This window comes from Diadema antillarum, unplaced genomic scaffold (assembly GCF_040938485.1).
Source record: "Diadema antillarum isolate AM-2024a unplaced genomic scaffold, OU_Dant_1.0 seq00001676_RagTag, whole genome shotgun sequence".
Lineage (NCBI taxonomy): Eukaryota > Metazoa > Echinodermata > Echinoidea > Diadematoida > Diadematidae > Diadema > Diadema antillarum.
Window position 1 is genome coordinate 310165 of NW_027272371.1, and position 24078 is coordinate 334242.

Below are 24078 nucleotides of genomic sequence, written 5' to 3' on the forward strand. Positions count from 1 at the left end.
TGCCGACTGTTTTCACCAGCATGTTTGCGAGAAACCACTCGTTCCATAAATATCCGACCCGTCACTCTGATGAATTCCATCTGCCTTTAACTAGCTAGAACTATGTTTACAAAATCTATATTTACATTTGCTGGACCTAAATATTGGAACAACATTTCTAACAGTTTAAGGGCATCCCCACGTTTAAGTTCTTTTAAGAATAATCTGAAGAAAAATATTTTGAACAGATATAAGAATGTTTTTATTATGATTATGAAAATTGATATTTTTGTATATTAATTTCATGAAATTGAAAAATTGTGTTGATTCTTTATTGGTTGCAATGAAGTGTAAAACCCAACCTTATTATTCTGTTCAAATCAAAGCTTAGCGGTTCCATCCATCCACTACCTCTCGTCTTGTTAAAGTCTTCTTCTGTTTTTTTTTTATTTATCTTCACTCCACGTAATAACTTTCTCTCACTCCCTCTCTCCTTCTCTCCCTCACACACACACATAGACACATAGACACTTTCTCTCTTTCTCTCTCTCTCTCTCTCTCTCTCTCTCTCTCTCTCTCTTTCTTCTCTCTTCCGGCATGACAGCGACTTAGTGTATAGGGATTTGTTCAGGGTTTTTGTTTCGGATTAGTTAGGTTAGTTGTAGGTCTTTTTGTCTCAGTTTCTTTGTTTTATCCATTTTCAATGTATATCAGCCAATCGATCACATAATTTCTTGTATTGCGTGTGGTGGGAATGCACCCTACAAGCCAAGCTTTTTAGCATTCCTCCCCATTTCCAACAATTTCGTATACTTACAATTTCTCTGTAAACTCGTCCTTTATTTTGTAAATTATGAAATCTATATACTTGTATTCATTTTCTGCAATATATCTTTATGTTTCTGTTGGAAATGAAAAATGAATGAATGAATGAATGAATGAATGAATGAATGAATGAATGAATGAATGAATGGATGGATGAGTGAATGAATGAATGAATGAATGAATGAATGAATGAATGAATGAATGAATGAATATGAAGATGATATTTTATGCAAAGCACGATTTTCCTGGCGTCACTTCAATCGGCTGACAAGAAAATTTACTCCAGGTGAGATTTTTTGTAAAATGTAAATGTTACTTTGGTCATCGTGCGAGTACATGCACACTTTTATTTTTAAAAAAAAAGAATTACAAGGGACGCCCGAGCCCTCACGAACCATTCGCTACTGTTATTGAATTTATACAATTTAGGAGGAGGTTTCTTCTTTAACCCAATAAAGCCCAAACTATTTTGACCCCTTCCAGGCCCAAGGGGGGGGGGGCACAGTGTGCCCCCTATATAACTTCTTTATTGTATAATGAATGGCCGTCATATTTGGCACATGGGTAGAGCCACTCATACTCAACACGACCCAACATTTGAAATTTCTCAAGGTCACCCACTGAGGGCGCTATTTACCAAAATATAAAGAAATACATAGGAAATACGCTAAATTCATGTTTTTTTTTCATTTATTTCTTTATCCACAGTAGATGTGTTTTCATTGACATCAATCATTTTTATGTTTACCTCAAAGGAAAGGCAATTTAACCTTCACTATTTGTTGTGGTTGATAATTCTCAAGGTCAACATACGGGGGCGCTATTCATTACAATATAAAGAAATATATGAAACCTAAGATGTATTGCTTGGAATGGATACATATGATTGGTATTACATTTCATATTTCCAAAATGTTGAAATTTTAAGTTTGCAGATAGATAATATGATAAACAAATGATATGACAGGCAAAGCTTGTGTGAAGATAACACAAAATAAAAGGGTGGTTTTGGGGAAAAGCTGTATTTTCCATTATTTCTATTATATCTATTGTTTGATGCCTGTGTCACATGAAAAATCAAGGAAATTAGAAGAAGACTATTTCAGGGTAATTCACAACCACAATCACTTTATCATTTGGTTCTTTAGCAAATTACAGCCAAGATAACTCCAATTTCATCCTTTATTATATTGTTAACTGAATTGGAACAAAATAATGCAAAATCTGACGAACATGGTTGTCAGTTTCCGGTTGCCATGGCAACCCGCAATATTGGACATAGCGAAACTATACATCAGAATGTTTGCAATAAAATTGTAGGAAAAGTCACCAAATTTGGTTGAAATCGAGTAAAATAGGAGTGGCAAACGAAAATATGGTGGGGGCACATAATCTTTATGCCCCCCCCCCCCCCCTTGGGATTTATAGTGTTAACGGAGGAATTTTCCTGAAGTCCAAAGTAAAGCTTTCCCGGAATCCTCTGAGATCAACTACGGCTACCAAAGTTCGGGCCTCTGTCGGGGATGAAGATGCTCAATATATCCAAACAGCCGAAGAAGTGATAATCTGTTGATTGACCGGTTGACGTCGGTTAACAGTACGAAGTGACCACCGTCTCTCCATCCAACATTGATGAATGATATGAAATCAGCAGACCAACTTACTAAACTAGTCGATAAAATAAATTCAAAACTAACGATACTTTGCGTAGTACAGCTGTTTTATTTGGACTTGCCTTCATATCTTCAAGGTGAGAGTAGAAAATGGCAAATGATTCCGTTGATATTCAGTCAGTCTGTCTCTCCGTCTCTCCCCACATCTCTGTCCATCTTCTTTCCTCTCCTCTCTCTCTCTCTCTCTCTCTCTCTCTCTCTCTCTCTCTCTCTCACTCTCTCTCTCTCTCTCTCTATTTCTCCCTCTTCCTCCTCCTGTCCTCCTCCCACTGTTAGACATCTCCTGTCTCCCACGCCCTCACTTACTTTCCTCACAGTGAGTGCTCAGTTTTGCGCCATATAGGTAAAAGGGAGCTTTAGATTTGCGACGCGGACGTTCAGACGACGGTTGCGTTGGACGTTCTCCTCTCTCCCTTCTTCGTGTTGCAAAGAAGATTTAGATTTCGCGAACACGCCGTTAATAAAAAGTAAAATAGCGCCCACATCTATCGTTCTTTACGTTTGAATTTTTTCCTATTAAATCAAAACAACTGGCTGACGTCTTAATGGCATCAAGTACCTTTCTGCATCGTGAATTTGAGCTGTCGCTAAAATGGCCGAGAACCGTCGTGAAAACTCAGACAATGCGAGATTGATTGTCATAAGCGATCTTGCGCATGCGCAGAACATGTTTTAGCTCCTCAATATGCTTACGGCATTCTCGAGCAAGACTGCTTGGCTTCCTCTTGCACTGTTTCTCTGGCGAGCAAGAAGAGGAAGTACGCCCCCACATTCTCTACATCGGCTTTTCGTAGTGAACTAAATGATTTACACATACTTCATTTGGTGTGTGCTCGTAGTACGGCAACCAATCAGATACACGGTATCATCCCGACCAATGATTATGCAGCTTGTGAAAGTGACAGCTTACACAGGTGAAAGGTTGTTGGATTTTCCTCTCATGTGAACGACATTGTTGATTTCAAAGATAAACATCCCCTGAAATGGATTTGAAAGAACACGGATATCGATAGATTAGAAGATTTATTCTGTAATTTTCGTGTGGAGTGGCAAGATTTTTAATGATGAAGCTTGACTAATAGCTATATTTAAAAAAAAATATTGTTATATCGGGAAAATGTTTTGATTACTGAATAGAAAAAAAATTGTAAAGAAAGGGAATGTGATCAGTGCTCATTCACAGATCATCCAATGTTTTGACAGATTGATGCAATCGTACACTTGAAAGTTACACTTTTTCCACTGCTTGTGAGGTTAATGTCTATGACCATCGATTTGAAACATAAAGATTTTCACGACACGAGTAGCGTCTTCCCAAGACAGCTATGTACCTGCCTGCGATGGACAAGATATTCTTACTGATGAGGCTGGTATGTCGAGTGTCACTGATACGAGAAAAGAAAATACGAAGACTCACTTTGAAGATAGCCGAAGTATACCTAGGGATATTATTATGAGACAGTATATGGAGGGGGCACTATGATAATGTCATAAGCGAGTTGTATCAAAGGGAAAAGGGATGCCATGTACTAACCGGAACGGGTTATCTTGTAAACGTCAATAGCTGTGCCATCTCTGTATGCTATCCCATACATGCCCTTTGGTGCCGACAAATACATTGTTGCTAAGGACAGAAGGAGTACTTAGCATGCTTAGTAGTTTGAGTGGGACGGATTTGAGAAGATACCGTGGATGCATTCCTGTGGCTACTCTTCTGGCTGGCTACCCGGCAGCCACACCGTGCAACTGATATAACTGATATAACTGGAATAAGGGTATATAGACATGATAGATGAATTCCCTGCCATGTCCTTTCAGATAAATGCAATAATAACGCCACTGAAATAACTTTGATACAAAGAGCAGAAACCGTTTGTACAGTAAGTTTTTTTTTTAATTCAAAGAAGCAAACAGTTTAGTATCGTTTGCAAAACATTGTTTGAAATATGATCTACTTATTGTTTTTAACCGTTTCCCCATCCCCATCCCTTCCCCCCCCCCCCCAAAAAAAAAAATAGGTTATTGAATTGCATTTTAATTGCTTTATTTAAAGACGACCTGTGAACCAATACATTGCATAAACTTTGAAGAGCACGGTAATTAAAAGCCTGTTGAGATGCCATGCTGTTAGTGATATCTGGCGATGCGATCCCCACGCTCTTGATCTTTGACCTTTTCCGATCAAGAAGGATCGCGAGGATGTCGCGACGAAAATGTCGAGGGGTATGTTTTAGTAATGAAATACACAACTGGTCCGTCGCCCGATCACGATCCTATATGCGAAGCGTTTCGTATATCATGAGAAAAACAAACGGTGATGCATGTATAAGACCACCACGCCAGATACATTCCCACACATTAGGTAGAACGACAAAATGACGAAATTCTAGATGAAAATTAAGGCAAAATTTGTGTGTGTAAAGTTTATTTGGGTTTGATTTCAATTCAGTTTGATTTCATACATGCATTTTCTTTGAAAAACATACATAAGAGAACAATACATTTATTTGAACAAAAATCTAAAAGATAAACTTTTGCTTTAAAAGTCGATGAGATTCGCTCTCCGACTGTTTTCTAGTCAAAACTTGCTATTCTGTCCGACTGCGTTAAAGCTCCAATATGTTCAAAGATCTTCAGACCTTGCATACGAGAACATGGTTTGGAGAAGGTGCACATGACTGTTGGACTTGAGCAGAGAGATGAAAGAGATGGTCAGTCGCAATGCAAAAAATATGAGTTTGGTTGTAAAGAATATGACAACCTAACGTAAGGTCTTTTCCCGAAAGGCAGACAGCTGGCAGCAGAGTAGTCATTGCTTTCCAAGGTGTATTCACAATATTCTTACATTACTTATCGAGGTGCCAAGTGAAAGTGAAATTCGTTTGTATCTGAAGGAACAGAGTGGGGAAGACATCTTGACAAACGATGTACTCATCTGCACACACACACACACACACACACACACACACACACACACACACACACACACACACACACAATCGAACCAAGAACCTCTTGTTTGAAAGTGTAAGAGGATATTCGCCGGTGCCATAGTGCTCCCTTTAACTTGCCATACCGATAGATTCTCCTTTACCGGGAAAAAAACATTACAGAAGAGTCATAACAAACGGACCTCTTCCAGTTTGGCGTTTTCATAGCTTTGACCTTATGAACCCCTCATACTTCCTACTGTGTAGAGATGATTTGACCCAGCGTTGTGACAAGATTACAGCAGGGGGTACTCTTTACGAGAGATCGTTTGAATTGAAACTTTTCTCCGTTGTCACTGACTAGGTTCGAGCTTTGAATCTTTTTATTTTGTTTTTATGATATTCAAACAAATTTTGGAAAAGCGATTTTCGGACAGACAATAAGGCCTCTGTTATTGCGGTAACCACTTCCCCATCTTCGGTAGATTACAACATAATTATTTTAACAGAGTTCCTCGAATCTGAGTGGGTTTAATAAACAGTATACATGTCCCAGCGTTGTGATAAAGATCACTTTGAAAAAAAAAAAGAAAACAGGAAAAACCTGTGATGGTTTTTTAAGCTTTTGTGTTTTCATGTTGGTAGATCTTCTTCAAAGTAAAATATGATTGGGTTTTATCGAGGATGCATTAGCAACACCTCTCCGCAGATCGAAAGAGCAGATAATCACCTCAGTGAGAATATATCGCAGACGTTCCTTTGTAATATAAGAACAATTATTTTCTTCTTTGACTTCCTTACTGTATACAGGCCTAAATTATTATAACTGTGGGCATACATGTTTTCTAAGTTTAAGTTCAGTTTTAAGATAAAAGATTGGAAATCATAGGGCCAATTAAGTCGTTGCCTTTGGAAGCTTTGGAGAGCTCTGTGCAGATTGTATTGATGTAAGCTTCATTGGCTACAGAGCCACACGTCTAATTGCTACCAAGGTTGTGCCAGCAAAAAGGATGTTGAGATAGTATATTGTGTGTACTTGGCAGAGCCATCTATGAAGTAGGTTACAAAAAGAAAATGCCCAGTCATAGTTTTTGGCTCGTGCTCAATGAATCGATGTTATCGTTTTGCCCTGGGCATTGTGCCGGTGTCGGGTGGTGTATGCCCAGACGAGTGTCGCTGAATTTCTGGGGAATCAGTTGGCGCCAAAACGCTACGGATGTGAATTTTCGGCAGATTTAGGGTACATTAATCGCCCTAGCACACCTGGAGTGTGTCCGCACAAGACGACGATGCACACATCCTCTATCTAGGGCGTGTAGACTCGCGAACACACACCACGTTCGCTCTAAAACCCGGGCTTCCTTATTTGGTAACACGGGCTGGTAGCGTTGACCGCCGCTTCGCTCCGTTCAGGGCGAAGGAATGCAGCTGGAATTTTCACCCCGTATCGTCTAGGCGTCTCGGCCGTGCTATCCCGTCGGTCCGTTCGGCGCTCCGAGCTAACTTGGCTGCCGCTCTCCCTCCGAAACACGGCGGTTTTCTATAACCTATCCTCACGGAAGCACGGATCCCTCGATCGTGTGTTCTCTACGTTCTCGCCACTGGGCCAACACAATTGAGCGCTTTTAAACCAATCTTCTCTGGAATTTCATGAAAAGTGAACTAAAAGGTAGGCCACACTTCATTCTTATTGCATTTGTCTCATACAATCCCTTTCCGCACGCAAAATTTCATTTTCACCCATGACATTAATATCTTACCGTGAATTTCTCATTAACTATGCTAATTGGTTTTACTATGGAAATACGAGGAATCTACTCCTGTCGCAGCCTCTTCGGTGCATCAGCGCCTTGCTACGCCGAGACTTCAGGCTGCTGAAACCATCTCCGTCCGGCATTAGCAGAGCTATTTTTCTCCCTCAAGATGTACACAAGAAAGTTTGAAGACGGCGTCCCTCCATTATACCTCCCCAATTTATTTTGGAAAATGCACGGACTGTTTACTCCTTCCTTTCCACGACAGCGGTCATCGCATACCAGCCGCACTCTGATGGCAGACTCCCCCTGAGCGGTGGCTTGGTCATCCGTCAGCACAGCGCTACGTGTACAAATCTAATTTGATTCGTATTAGGGCTGAAATTGGTTCTACACGTGCCGCGCAATGAAAAGGAAATAACCTATCCACAAGTGCAAGCCACAGAGAAGCTCATAGGAATGTATTCATTGACGAGAATCATCTAAGCTTGTGTTGTAGTAACGTGCATGGCCCAGTATAAGCGTCTCAAAGCTCATACCAAAGTCCCACAAACATAAGTGTAGCTGTGACTACTTTGATATACCACAAGAGCACTCGAATTCCTCGAAGAAATAGCGCACATCTCATCTCCGATAGCTTTGTGTGCCTAGATGTTTAATCCAGTCTTTTTGTCAATTGAATACAATTCGAAGTTTACGAGATATTGTGTACAAATTGATTTGCTTCAGTGTGCTTGGCTTACCATTTATGCGCGTATCATGGTTGATTTACAAGTCTATAACGATATAATTCATGTTAATCACCGGCACTTTCTTTTTAGATTACCTTCAAAATAATTGTATCACGTCTTTATAATAGTAAGTACGCTAGGAACTGTCAAATCTATCAATCATTATAGCCAGTTTATTGTCATGGGAATACACCTGGCTCATTAACTACATGAACGATGCCAAGTAATGATCCTACCCTCCCCCCCCCCCCCGTTTCATGACTCGTTCTTTTTAACAATCCTCTTCTTTTTATCCCTCCTTTTTTATCTTCTCGTCAACCATTTTTTTTTATCATCAATTTCTATCTTCTTTACTTACCGTTGTCACTTCTGTAATCATAAACATAGATTTCCATCAATATCAATTGTATCATTACTGTCATTCTGAACATGAAAGCCTATGCAATGATTGAATCATAATTATACTTACTGCTCTCTCTACTCCAAAAATAGCCTACCATTTCTTCTTGCGCGCAATAATCGAAGGCCGGTTTACTATTGAAATTGAAATCATGCACGTTCTTGAAAGACCTATAGTGACAAGATATTTCATCCATCTGCATACATACTTATGCATTTCAATAATTGTCTTGTACTTGGCATGTATTATTTAAGCATGTGTCGGGCAATATAGCGCAATATTTTGTAAGATTTTGTAAGATTTGTAAGATTTTATTGACTCTTTCGACCCCCTCTCGGGGTATGAGAGTACAAACATATTTACAATATATGAATACAAAAATATAAGTGATAATGTACATATTCATGTGAAAATATTAACAGATATAGCGCAAGATTTCTGAGATATAGGACGAGACCTTCTTACTGAAAGCTATGCATAACATTTGAATAATATGTAAATCAACTGGTGTGTCACATATTATTTACATTCCCATGCAACATATTGTAGTGTTATCAGACAGGTCTTTATAATCGATTTCGATATGACATTATTGTCATTCATTTATGGCTGTCCTTTTCTTCTTAATTACCACAAAGTTACTCGCACCTAAATACTCTTATGGCTATCTACACAATGTCCTGCATTATAATGTCGCGGGGAATTCGGAATGTCAACACACATACTGAGCGAGGGGGCGTGGTTCCTTGGAGTATAATTTTTTTAATGTTTCCGTGCGTGACTGTCCCGTGCGTGTTTAATGCCATAGGTTTTCGGACATCCTTGACCAATAGACGGCCTGTGTAATGTATTTATAGTCTATGCAATTTTTTTTTCCACCAGAGATTGTCTAATGCTACGTTTACACCATGTTCACGGCGGGCACATACGGCAGTCCCGTTTTCCCGAAACGTAGTGCGCCGTGGGTAGATGGGATATTTTCCTGTTTTTCCCCTCCGTGTTCCATTCTTGCTCGTTCCAGTCCTGGCTCCGGTGAACATGTAGCTATCAGATGCCGTTCTCACGGTGTCTGGTCGGGCTAGATTACACAATATTTCCCGTCGCGTCTCACTACGGACCGCCCCCAAGTTTCGTTACGGCCTATTATGTGATGTCACGCTTTGTTGTGTGCACCCTGTTTTATCATAGCCTACAAGGTTTCTCCTTAGCACCGGGACTGCCATGGCAATCTTGTTTTTTGACAATTTAAAAATCCGACTCGGCATCCACGTTTGCTCATCACGTCCCCCCACCCCTTTCCCACCCCGCGTTGTCTCACGTCCATCTCTTTTTGTCCACGTTGGTCTGAAACGTGACTGCCGTGGCCGCCGGGAACATGGTGTAAACACAGCACAACCACAAAGCTTGCCGGAGGCTTGCCTTACCTAACAACAATTCAGGGATGAAACAGGGAAATAACGGGTATCCTTAGGCCCCCTGCTCCTCCGATTTTCTAAAGCATATTTTTTTCTAAAAGGGATTAAAGATTTTAAAAAAAAATTAAGATTAAAAGATTTTTTAAGAGCCATATATTCTATATCTTGAAATAAGATAAGTAAATTAACAGTTATTTTTCGACAGTAAGAAGAATGTCTTTCAATGACGAAACGAGAAAATTAGGGCCTAAGACTGGTCTTACATTATCAATAAGTAGAATGGCGTTGATTCCTAATCCTGCATAACAGCTAGCAGATACTGTTTACGCTGGCATTGTTTGTATAAGGTTATAAAATTATTCAGCTTTTTAGCAGAGCGTGGTCGAGGACTGTTTTCTTTTTTATGTGGAGCTTCATCCAGCTCAAAAAAGGAGGGGGGGGGGTCCGTTTTTTCTTTACCACCCCCCTCCCCCCCCCCCCCCCCCCCCCATCCGCGAAGAGGGCGAAAGACCTTGGAATCCTTTGGTTTTCTTAGATTGTTATTTGTTGTTTTGTTACCGTTTTTTAGTTTCTTTTATTCTTTTATTCTATTGTTTTATTCAAAAAGGCAAAATGAAGAAATGATGTCTTTAATTTCTCTTTTGGCAGAGCTTAAAGGGGTCCTATAGTCTTGGTTGAGACCTAACTTCAAGTTTCTAACATTTTTGAGTGAGATAATGAGAAACCTCAATATAAAACATGAAAAAGCATGTAATTCCAAGCGGAAATTTTATTTGATGAAAATTGGTTTTAAAGTGGCTGAGATACCCAAAACAGAGCAATCCTAAGAAAAGGTGGGACCCACCTTTTAAAACCATAGCTTTGTTTTGCTTTGTTTTTGGACGTCTCAGCCATTCCAAAACCGATTTTCATCAAATAAACTTTGAATCCCTCTTAGAACGGCGTGCTCTGTGCTATTTCATAAGTGCTTTCTTGGTATCTTACAAAAAGTTAAAAGCCCAATCCTCATCTTCACCAATACTATACTATCCCTTGAAGATATATCCCCAACATTTATCCTCTCAGAGAAGGAATAGAGGATAGAAATTTGAATTTTACAGCTGATCATTGTTGAATTCCGGGGTTGTTGTCGTAATAAAATAACAACAGACATATGAAAGATGTTGCAATCAATTGTGTCTTCGTGACCGGCAGAAAATCGAAGGTATCTCGGATTACACTGTTCACCATTGGTATGATTGGGAGCAGTGATTTTAAAAATGCTCGAGTTACAGTATCACATATTTTGATGCATATGTGTGAGTCAGTTGTATCACAGAACATCCTACCATTAAAAAATTGCAATAAAGCTATTAAGATATTAAAGGAACTATTTACCTTTGGGAGCAGTGATTTTAAAAATGTTCGAGATATCACGTTTAACGCATATGTGTAGGCCAGTTGTATCACAAAACATCCTACCATATAAAAATTTTGCAACAGAGCCTAAAATATAATGAGATATCACTACTTTTCTCACTAAACCATAACTGTAGACGGTTAATCTACAAACAGTTTTTATTATGTCTATTGTTCACATTTTGTATATATAACAATACTTAACATTGATTTATACTGATTTACTTTCTTAAACTGGTTGTTTGTATCCCTAACTCACATTTTAGAACTATTTTGAAGCACTAAAGCTGGGTTTTTGTTCTATCTGCAAATGGTAAATAATGCCTTTGACTTGCGAGAGATCAAGAAAGCCAGGATGTGAGAGGGTTATCGTAGTGCTTCATCTTGCTTGCCTCATATTTGTCAATTTATATCAGAATTAGGTATTTTATCTCAACAACGAAAAGAAAAAGTGCATTGAGATAGGAAGGAATGCCTTTTATATAGACTCTTAACTGTTTATGGGGTATAGACACATGTATGCACGTCTGACGTTTCGAAGTGATCAAGTACACTTCACAATATAAGGTTAGATCCGACAAGGCGGAGCGCATCTAATACGGGGTTATCATTTTACCCAGGGTTCCTCGCGCGAGTTTGCCTGTGGTTTGATTGGTCGAGGCAAATACCAAGCATACCTCAGCCTGGAGTGTGTAGATAAAGACCTTACGTGCAGATATCATGTGGTGTAATATGTATAACTGAATGTTTTATGTGTGAGTCCAAATTTTATTTCTCCCTTGTTGATACTTATCATCGGGGATAAATATCATGCAAGTAAGATGTGCCCATTATATCAACTGTAGCAGACACTATATCAAAAAGATGATGTCGGTTTTCATAATCACCATCACAACGCACATGACAGTAAGATAATGGTTCGATGTGATCCCTTGTCATGTGTAGCTGTAAATAGATCAACGAGGCACTTAGACATTGGTAGATAAATCTAAAATATTTGAAAATAAATTAACAATTGTTCGTTTGTTTCTGGCAAGGATAGCTGATCACAGTATCTAGAAATCATAAAGACTTTCAGTAAATTAATAGAAAATAAAGGAAATTCAAGAGGACGAGAGGTTTCTGGTGAAAATGTCAAAGGGTTACAGAGCGAGAAGGGCAAGTGAAGCGGATATTTGAGCGGTTTGATTGCACTCTGAACCGTGTCAGCAAAATCAACTTGGTTAAAATTTTAATGATACGGAGAAACAATCGAGCAAATTAATTCTTTAAAGTGATTTATTCAAAAAAAAAAGATAATAGCCAGGAAAGCAAGAAAAGGAAAATGGCTCCGATCCTATGAATCGGACCTTTAAGAAAGGGACGTCGTTAGTCAGTGGAACGTCTCCCTGGTTTCTTATTGGCCTGTATAGCCTTCGGCTACCCTGCCATATCATGTTAGTGCATAATGGTATTTGTCCAGATTAAAAGGGATCACAACAGCTGATGGGATAGCCTTCCTACCCTCTGCGAACTGACCGCTCCATTTTTTCGGGTGCTACACTGACAGTCTTTGCGATGGTAATTAACATGTGCGCTGGGGTATCAGTGACCGCCGCGGTATTTTGGAGAGTCGGATCCGAGCCAAGTGACCCAGCGATGACTTGATCTAGGTCTGTCCAGCTACTCAATCGTCTCCTTGCCGTGTCGCTACTCGTCATGCTCCTGTGGAAATACAATGAATGGTACTTATATTGATGAAATGAAATTGGATGAATCTCATTCTCTATTCCAGAATTATTAGATCTTTTATGAACAAAAGAGAATATAAAACCGAATTCCAAATATAGATTTTTATGAAGTAAGACAATATAAACCAAAGCCTAAATATAAATTTTTATGAAGAAAGATGATATTAAACCAAAACCCAAGTATTGATTTTTATGAAGTCAGATAATATGAAGCCAAAACCCAAATATAGATTTTATGAAGTAAGATATTATGAAACCAAAGCGTAAATTGATATGGATTGAGTGAAAGCAGAATATTAGTCGAACTCATTCAATTCAATTCAAGTCAAGTGAAATAATGAGACTTTATTTCCAATATCACATTTTTGTTGATGCAAGTCTAAGGGAAAAAATACAATATATACAACACTATACTAGATGATATAAATGTGAAACTAATGCTCAAAACTATTGTGTACTAATGCTCAAAGCTATTGTATTGTGAATCGATTGTCCAATTTTCCTCAAACATTCATTGAAGTACCCAACATTGCTTCTTTCAATCAATTCATATCCATATTTGGGGTTTTGATTTCCTTTAATCAGCACCAACATAATATGCTACACTTAAAAGGAATGGTATGGTTTTGGTTGAGATGGGGATCGAGGTTTTAACTTTTTTGTGAGATAGTTATGGACCACGTATGTGAAATGTTAAGGAACATACAATTCTAAGAGGAATCCAAATCTTTTTACTGAAAATCGGTTTTGAAATGACTGAGATATTACAAAAATAGTAAAACAAGAGGTCTTAATAAAAGGTGGGACCCATCTTTTGCAAGGACCACTTCGTTTGGCAAATATCTCAGCCATTTCAAGATTGATTTTCATCAAATAAACTTTGAATTCCTCTTAGAGAAAATGCTCTTTCATATTTCATATACGTGGTTTTTAGTTATCTCGGGAAAAGCTAAATCGGAATCCCCGTCTCAACCAAAACTACACCTTTCCTTTAAGAAATTTTCAATTTCATGTTCCGGGCAAGAACCATAAATCTTTCAAAGAAGACACGTCAAACTAACTTCAATGATACCTGTAGAAAGTTTTGTTTATATTCCACTTAACCCCTGTCTGAGACTAATCAGAATTGCATGTGTATATATCTATCTTTTCATCTACCTTTCTCTCTTGGTTTATCTTTTCTCCCGAAGGATAATAGTGTCATGTTTGTGAGTTTACACGCTGTTTGCATAATGTATAATGTATGAATACCATTAGATAATATGTACATCCAGGTATCACAGAAGTGTAGTACAGGGCATACTTATTATTATTTTTTTTTATAGTTCAAACAATGAAGTCATGAAATTGTATCTAGTTTGACACGTTTTCTCTGAGGATGGATAGTGTCATCTATGCAAATTAGATGAGCCCAGTCTCGAATTGGCAATGATTGATGTGCACCAATAATTATGATGAAAGTTTTGTTTTGACTAATGATTTGGGTACTACTTTACCTCTCTCCCTTATGACCAGTCGTTTTTCTTACGTCCTGAAAATAATTCAAAAATCCTATTCGCAGGATACAGATATCCAATGTCTTTTTTTTTTTCAAAATGATTAAAGGGTACTGCGCAGGTCATTGAGAGATTTCCGAGGTGATGATATCGTCAACTTTTGTAATCTACATGATTCATATTATGTTTCTGATCAATGTCACTTTTTTAAAAATACATTTGAAACTTTGTTTGTCTGTTTGTAAAAATTTGTTTGCGAATCATATAAAAAACATATACAAAAATAGGTAAGATATCAAAATCATGTACACCAAACTAAAGTAATATACGTAGGATGGCCTAATTTCAGTGATAGTATTAGAATACCACTGTTCTTCCTTGGGTCTTTCGATTAGTTCAGTTTAAGAACAAAAATACATACTTCTGACTTAGCAGGAAACAGAAAGCACAAACAGAAATAATCCCTGAGCTTCTTATTTGTAGTCCGATTAAAATGGCATTTCTGATGTTTTGTTTCTTTATAGTTTGTTTATCTTAAGTCATTTTGAACAATTAGCTTGATTTCACAGAAAATATTCAATCCATCACCCAGTCCCATTCAGATATCTACTTGTAAGATTTATGTTACAACTTTGGTATAACCGTAGATCGAGTTTGCATTTTTTCGCCTCATATAAGACTATATATTTTTAGGTTTCCAATTGCGTATCTATTTGCACTCGCACACAGAACATTGAGTACTAGTATATCATCCTCGGAAAGTATATTATTTCCTGGGAATTCATCAGAACTGCTTGATATTTTAATCAAAACACAGTGTAGTTCAATGAAAAGTAATCACTACGAAGCTGAGGAGAAAAACAACAAGCAGAAACAGAAAAAGAAACAAGACATGGCAAGAGAAGAGTCTCGACTTGAGATGAGGGACTGGGGGAAAGATGAGGGAAAATAACGCAACTTTTCACAAAAGGAACCAACTCACCATTGTATTATCTCTTCGTATCTGAGGCGCATTTGAATGTGCATGAGAAAGCAAGCTTAATCTTGTCTCAATCCACTACCTGTTGTATCCGTTCGGTGTTGTATTTTGTCAAAGACCGAATCGTTTCCAAGACTTCCATGAGTTACTGCAGAACACTTGAAAAAAAAATCAAGATGTTATAGTCAAAGGGCTCCTGTCGTTATTTCTTCCTTGCACCCTCCCCCATATGGAACCACATCTGTTTTTAACGTGAATGTCCATGCTGTATATAGGATTCTCCATTTCAAAAATACTCTGCTTTGAAATGACGCTTGCTGTCAATTCCCACATCAGTTTAGTTCAATTCAACCTACTTCAATCAAGCAAAGGTAACATAAATGCAAAGAATACATTTGGCAAATTATATTGTTTAACTATTTGAAAGAAGTGCTATTCATAAGTATGATACAATACGTATGTACGAATGAATGTTTAGTGAGAGAAAGAATGCATACACTGCAAGGACGACCCCAAAAAAAGGAGTAAAAAAGAGATTGAAAAGAGTGATCTACTGAGTAGCGCAGCTTATAAGACATAGGCCTAGATCACTCGCTATGCAATATGCAATTATTTCACTTACTTATACAAAAATCTATATACATTTGTACTGCTAGAAAATATTTGATTACTGATATATCTAATGCACGTACTACAATGTAAAACATATTATAAACAGTTCTTGCTTTCAAGTATACACAGGAAGTACAAAATGTGGAATGAGATACAATGTTACGGTACAGTCCTCCCAGTTAATACATAAACACATGGATCGATTTTTCTCGTCCCCCTTTTTAAAAACTCAACTGCCACGCCCACTCCACCCTTCTCTCTCTTTTCGCCTTCTCTACCCCTCCCCTCCCCCCCCTCTCTCTCTATCTATCTCCCTATACCCCTCTCCCCCTCCACCCCTCTCCCTCCCTATCAGTTCAAAGCGGCGGAATTCCATTGACCAATATGGAAGTAGGCCGGCTATCAAGCGAATATACATTACATCGTCATTATTTAGTCATCACAGAGCCTGGATCGCCCTGGGTGTTAAAACGCTCCAGTGCCTTTCTGTGGTAGATAGATTTAATGCAGGATATTTTCTTGCTTAATGTCTTTCCTACATACAATGTATATATTTTGCCATAATCCCCAGCGCGTTAGTTGTTGGAGGTTTCTCCCCCCCCCCCCCCTCGTAAATCATCTCTCTTTTGAACCTTGAATTGTGGCGGGTTGACATGACTTTTGGCATTTAGAAGCTATTTTGTTTACTGCTATACCTAAGATCGAAACAACTTCTTCACTTACTGCAATCCTTCGGCTCAGCCAAGTCTTTTTTTTTTTTGCTATATCAAAATTCGGCCAAATTGCTTTATTATCCGATTATGTAAACCATCCTTTGCCTTCAGTATTCCACTCGCCTTGAATGGTAAATACAGTTCTCTTATCACATAATACAGCTGCCAAGAATAGGCAGACAGTATACCCTTTAAACATTTTGATGATCATCATTATATACCCGAAGTAAGCATGTTGCATATACCGGAGCTTTATTACAAGTATAAGCAAAGAAGCAATAATTTAACGTTCTTCCGTAACCGTGCACTCTTTGGGACACCACTATGGCAGACCATTAAAATGTGCTTTCACTAGTGTAAAGAAAAGTAGAGAAATAGTAACGTAAAAACGTAAAAGTGTACGAAACAACTCAAACCTTTTCTTACGATATCAAATTAGCAGTGCCATCTACATTAGATGTGTACCTAGCACGGCACTACTGTGTCTACTATGTTTTCACTTTTGTGTGATCGCAATACCAATATAATTGGTGGTAAACCTTACTTTGTCAAACGCAATGAACACGAACGATATTTTCGTTGTTCCATTTTACAGAGGAACAGATCACTGCTCCCTTTAAGGTTTTTTTTTTTTCAGATGTCCAGATGTTTTCTGCAAACAGTAACCTCAAAAGTATTCCCGCGATGACGTACGTAGCCTCGGCATCACTGACATGCGCTCCTTTTTCTGGACTTATCTTATCTTGGATCACGGTCAGGGGTCGGGTGCCTATGGAACGAATGTGTTTGCTATGTTTTTCTTCTCTGTCTCTAGCAAACTTTACGTTCTCTTGATTTATGTGTATTGATAATACGGCACTACACTTGACAGTGCCTCAGGCTGTAAGACAAGAAGCGTAGGAATGTTATTTACCTTTGATACTTAGTCTAGAATCAAGTATCCCATCTAATCACCTTTAATTCCCTCATTGCATATTAGGACCTTTGTGTTACTAACTTTGGGTTTGGTGAGGTTTAGTTGTGTTCCATTGGTAAACATATGCGTCATTTAAAATGAAAACCAGCATCATGTGGGGAAAAGGAATAAACCGTAGTGTGATATGAAATCTTAAAGAACCGAAGGCGAAATTCCTGAAGTTGATGATTCATATATAGCCACTACATGTATATCTCACAAACTGATAGCAAACAGCACAACCATGGTCAACCATCGTGAAAGGAGTAATTGGATTTGGTGACACTAAACTGCGACACACTTTACACTTAACTGCTTTCCCATATCGTTTCTGTTTTCATGTTGTCTTATTTTGTTTATGCAAGAAATACTTCACGTGCCAGGTGACACACATCACCAGACCCTGATGTCCAGCACGGACTGTCCAGCACAAACACACTCTGTGTGCTTAAAAATAGAGTAATACCCTGTGAATATTGAATTGGTGCTGGTTTGTTGTTTGACCGCATGATTGCAGTTCCATCGACGTCCAACCAATCAAAACAAAGCTAGCGGGATGCAGTACTTGAGGATATCTTCTCTAGTCACTTTGAAGCAAATACAAGTCATTGTTTATCATGGTTTATATTGAAAGAGAAATGTGATATATTTGACATACAGAAAACGGACAGGCTTAATTTGAGTTCCTTTCATTTGTGATGCGTAGAGCTCATTATATTTAGTTTTGGCCCTGTACGCGCTTGCCAAATATGGGTTTGTCTTTAGTATCGTATCTTCTATTCAGAAGTAAATAACTCTGGAGGTGATTTTATCAATCTGACGCATTAGAATGAATCGAGAGCTGATTATCAATGTCTTTGGATTCTAATTTGCTATATAATATGTTTGTAGTTTGCATCACACTTAGGTCTACATGCACATGAATACACAAGCTTCATGATATACTAAACAGCACTTTTTGTGCGGGGCGGTCGGGGAGGGGGTTCAGTGGTAATACTCTTTTTGATAATCAACCCAAGGCACAGGAGAAACGCTTGAAAGTTGAGCTTCCTGTCATTATGTCGAGATTATTTTCTGCTCTTAATTGAGTTTCACCTGCCAAACGTCCCACTTTACACAAGTCTTTGTACCGTTATCATAGCTCATCTACGGACTTGATTATTTGTCAACATACCACTCGTGTAGCTAGCATACTACTGAAAGCTATGTAAGAAAATAAAATGAGAATACCAAGACATGGTGCGAAGAAAAAAAAAAAACCTCTGTACGCTGACTGGTCATCGCTTACGCACACATACGAAAACATCTATATAGCAGATGGATAAACATTGGGAATAGAGGTGTCATTGATTTCGTCACCTAGTAGATATTCTAGGCATGTAAAGAGAATGAACACGCAATCACCTTCCCCCTCCTTCCATAAGATCTTTGTTGATTAGTTTTCATCTAAAATCCAATTCAACTCTTTGTCCTATACAGCCTTTTTGGTATTATATATAGCCCCTTGATCACGTTTGTTTACACTACTGTGATATCATTGTACGCTTTGTTCGTGATGCGTGTCGTTCTTTCCATTTCCTTCGTCTTTTCCTGAAGGGTTAGATAAAAAAAAAATCACAGCATTATTCCTGATCATGATTGACCAACCAGTGCTACAAGGTTCTTCCTGTTAGCCTGTCCCTCGAAGAGCTCTCGGAGAGCAAATCGGTTCAATACAGTGACATGGGGGAAAAGCGTGTAAATGCTTTTAAGCATTAGTCAGCTCAAGGCTTGGTCAGCTGTTCATGACACACATACACAATGTGCTGGATTGTACATGTCTGCTCACACAGCGTGAAAACACGTCAAGTGATGAATGCAAGCTGCCTATTGGTCCTTTATCAATTCAAATTTCAGCTTCGAAAGGTCATTTTGTGGATTACGTGCTCTCACATATTACAATGAATTAGAGCGCGGTGACATTTTTTTTCACATATTTCAGTTCTCTTATCAGTACTATGAGACACTGACAAGTTTTACTCTTTTCACTATACAAAATGATTCTTTGGGTAGTTTTTCGCATTTTTTGTTTCTTTCGTTTGGGAGAGGACGTTTTGTTTTGTTTTGGTTTGTTTTGTTTTGTTTTGTTTTGTTGGGGTTTCTTGGCAGTTGGGTTTCCTTTTTTGGCGAATTCTGAAGAATTTATTGCATTCCATGCTTTGATAAGTTAGGCTATAAAATTCCGAAAATCTGCTGATAATTCCGTTTCGGTGCATCAACACTCCCATGATTGCGTGTTTGTTTTCTTTCTCTTTTCAATAAACGATCCATTCCTTGGTCAATGTAAACTCTAAAGACGGAAAGGAACGCGGACTATAAATATTGAAAATGTTAACATGAGACACAAAACTTCGTCCATTTCGTACATTGATTTTCATTACAACCAGGAACTAACCTTGTGCCGTCATTCGTCCTTTTTTTCACAATGTCTTTGAATTCGATACGTAACTCAAAGCACTAATATATTTCTTTGGATTAAGACATTTTGATTAGCAGACCACAACACAACCCAGCATTCACACGGCAAACAAAGTCCTACAGTCTTATCTTTTATTGTTGTCTACAATATCACGTTAATACATGCCAAACTCCTTTTCAGCCGCGAACTAAGTAGAATGCCCGAGTTTTTTATTATCGTAATATGTTGTCAGCCTGTTAACATGATCTTTGGGGTTGAACGGGTTAACACCTCGGAATTTCTGCCAGACATCATAGAGGGACATTCAAGATGACTTCACTCACCGTAGATGGATAGAATTGCAGACATTAAGTAAGCCTGATCTTAAACATACAAGCTATACTAGCACATATCACTTCGCGCCCATACACAGCGTCGTCTGCGACGTCCGGGGAAGTATGTCGTGCCGATTTATTTTCAGCCTCCTCGGGATGGGTCCGGGCGTCTAAATGTCAGACCAGTCGAGCCACTCCAGGGTCGCACATACCACTCGGAGAGACCCTTTGATTTGCCCAGCCACTTCACATTAGGCTACATTGATGACGTGTGCAGAGGCACTCCCATAATCCTTTGCGCATGCGACGTATATTATGCTGATTAATGTCACGGGGTGGTGATCGATCCACTCATTTTCACGCCCACCGACGAGCTGCCAAGCATCTCGATCCGCCCTACTGCGTGAGGGCAGCATTGGACATATTGCTGAAATTCTGCGACATAGCTCCCGTGTATCCGGCCTTCCCTTTCTTGATCTGTGTCAATTTCTCTGATCGCGATTGATTGATTGTCGAAAGTTGCATCGGTAAGCTGTTTGGTCGAAATCTTCTCAAAAGACATCATTGATGTACTGACATTATTGGGATGCATCGACCCTTGTCATAGAAATCACTTGTGAATGGAGGTGTTTATATTGTTACGTGGGAGGGTGTGAAATATAGCTGGATATGCGACATGTTTCGATAGACAGTGTTCTTCTTCTTCACACATACAGTAACTCTGTGTTTGTTTCATTCTTACTCACCATTAACCAGGAGGAACCGCAAGTAACCTAGCAACGGTCATTCTCCCATCTGTCCGTTTTCTCTCTCTCTTTTATGACGTCACATAGATACGAGGGTGTCAGTGTCGTGTCCTTCCATTCCTTGTCTGTGCAATTTGCAAATATCCAATATGGAGGATGAGGCATGGTATCTGTCACAGATATGAAATAATATCAAGCTTTAGATCTGCTATGCGAGCGCTAAGACGACGTTAATTTGGCAATAAATGGTGTTCTGCACATGCACGGGACAGCATTTCCAATGTCCAACCCGGTATGCTACGTCGTCTTAGCGTTAGCGTCGAAGCTCTAAAGTTCACTATCATTTCATGCGGTAGTGCTGATACACCAATCGCAATTCCATTGAATGTTACATTGAACGACTAAGAGTTTATGTGCTGTTGTAGTCTTTTGCTTTACCAGGCAATTGTTGTATTAAATGTTTGTTTTTATCATACTAGAATTTGTTGTTCCTATTCCACAGCTTGAGTCGCCGCAATGGGGAAAGAAGCGGCTCCTACCTTCGTTCAGAAGCCGGCTCTGGACCAGTCGGATGACGGGCAAATTCTCATCTTCACCTGCAAGATCGCCGGCAACCCGCAGCCGGATTTCAAGTGGTCTGTCGACGACAAATCCATCTCAGATGGCGGGCGGTATTCCACATCGGTGAGATATCAGAAGCTATGTCTTCATCTTGTTTTATGCTTTTGTTCTTGATGTAAATACTCTAAAGGGAGCTTAAGATTTTTGCGACGCGGACGTTTGAGGGGAAAAACTGTCCTGCGGATGCTCAGAATAGCTTTTCAAAATCGATCTAGAGTCCTCTGACATTTCACTAGTTGTGGGCTATTTAAGCGGCCTTTTAAAATTCACAAAGCAAAGAAAACGTCATCGTAATTCCACTGGAGATGCTATTAAAGTTAACACACACTTTATCACTGCATCCTATGTCTTTTGTACTGATAGTGAGGATTCACTAAATTTGGCATCATTAGTCTGCCACAATAATTTCTTTCAGTCTGCATTAAATTCTTTCTTTCTCTCTCTCGTATCTCCTCTCTATATGTCCGTTCATCTATCTACCATGTATGTATCTATCTACTGGAATATATCTATCTATCTACCTATCTATCTATCTATCTATCCATCTATCTATCTACCTATCTATCTATCTATCTATCTATCTACCTATCTATCTATCTATCTATCTATTTATCTATCTATCTATCTATCTATCTATCTATCTATCTATCTATCTATCTATCTATCTATCACGGGACAGATGAGCATAGAAACTCACAAGTATTCTCACAGACATTGTTCAATCTTGTCCAAGCCCAAGTCTACCCATTTTGCATTTACACCACTTCTTCGATCGTCTCAGGTTAATAGCTTGTGCTATGTTAATACTGTTTTTGTTGATGCTCGCCTCACCAGGTCAAGGCTGATGGCGACACCTTCGTGGTCAAGATGGAGATCGCGGACATCGTCGCGCAGGATGAAGGCAACTACAAGATCGTCGCCCAGAACAAACTAGGGACCACGAGTGCAACGATTGCCCTCAAATTTGGCGGTGAGTCACAAGCGAGGTGACACCCAGAAGTCTGCCCGCGGAAGGCAGATGTTCACAAATACCGCCCCAGTTTCTGGTCACTCGATAGGGTTGAACACCACTTGAACGGACGTGAATGGGGCATTAAAAGATGAAATTGGCTGATGAATTTTATATAAACAGAACTGAGCTTATACAGATATAAATCTTATTCTATTTGATGTTAAACTTGTTTTCTCTCCATCGGCTGGTAGGACTATGGGGTGCAGTTTTTAAGGCACTTCCGGTTCAGTATACATTGTATCATGTGTTAAAGGCACGTTACCAATCGACGTGTGAAATCAATGAAAATACACGTATCAAAGAATGAGACAGAAACGTAAACCCAACCGAGAGGGTGCAATGAGGCATTTATTTTCATACATTTATCAAACTATCTATCTCTCTATAAGCTTTAGCTAAGATACAGTGTCGTCTAAGCTCTAAGAAATTTAATTACCATGGTAATATTTTGTTTCTTTTTGTCATTTTGAATTTGCAGACGAAGAAACTGAAATGGAACAAGAAGCAGGGTAAGTCCATGATTTCAATCTTGGCCAATTTCCAAATGTCTTTTAATGTCTGTTTCCGCAACCAGAGACAAACTTGCAAATAGAGGGATGTTTGAAAAATAGAGTTCAAGCTAAACTAGGCTAGTATCTTGTATGATATGTGTTGTAGTTCACTACAGAATAGAATTGGTTTTATGCTTGTTGAAGCTAATTCAATGTGCAGTTTTGAAGTTTTTAGCAAAGTTTGTTTCATATAATCTTCAATGTCGTAAAAACAGGACATTCATGTAAGAATGAAAAATTCGAAAATCATGCTTTCCTCGCGTGTTCTCTTATGAAGCCCCGGCAAGGATGGCGGGCGGGGTAAGCCACCAAACTTCACGATGAAACCGCGCATGCGTCAGTCAGACGACGGCACGAAGCTGACCATCGAGTGCGAGCTGCAGGCCGACCCAGACCCGGTCATCGAGTGGCGGCGCAACGATAACATCCTCAAGGACAGCGGCCCCGGCGGTCACCTTAAACTAAGGGAGACGAACGACGGCGACTTCTTCTTCCTCACCCTCGAGATCAACGACGTGACGGAAACTGATGGAGGGGACTACAAGATCATCGCCAAGAACCAGCTGGGCACGGCCACCAACACCATCAAACTCAACTTCGAGAGTAAGTCGGCAAAGCCCAGGAACGGATCCAAGAATTCCGTAAAGGGGGGGGGGGGGGGGAGGGAGGGGGTGTCCCCCTCCCAGGGCATATAGGGAGATTTATATATTTAAGTTGGTCATCTAACGATTACATGCTTACTTTTGGTATAATTTTTCATGATTGTATAACTCTTTATAAGTCTGG

The 24078-nt window shown here is 39.1% G+C and overlaps 1 protein-coding gene across 1 annotated transcript in view; it reads left to right on the forward strand.

Moving 5' to 3' along the window:
- Positions 1–6864: 6864 nt before the first annotated feature.
- Positions 6865–24078, forward strand: part of LOC139711631 (twitchin-like) — a 122190-nt gene continuing 104976 nt past the window's right edge. Inside the window, exons 1-5 of the mRNA XM_071623491.1 lie at positions 6865–7076; positions 21611–21792; positions 22564–22699; positions 23220–23250; positions 23570–23895. Of these exons, the coding sequence (XP_071479592.1) occupies positions 21625–21792; positions 22564–22699; positions 23220–23250; positions 23570–23895 (661 nt within the window). The 5' untranslated portion in view covers positions 6865–7076; positions 21611–21624. The remainder of the gene's footprint in view (positions 7077–21610; positions 21793–22563; positions 22700–23219; positions 23251–23569; positions 23896–24078) is intronic.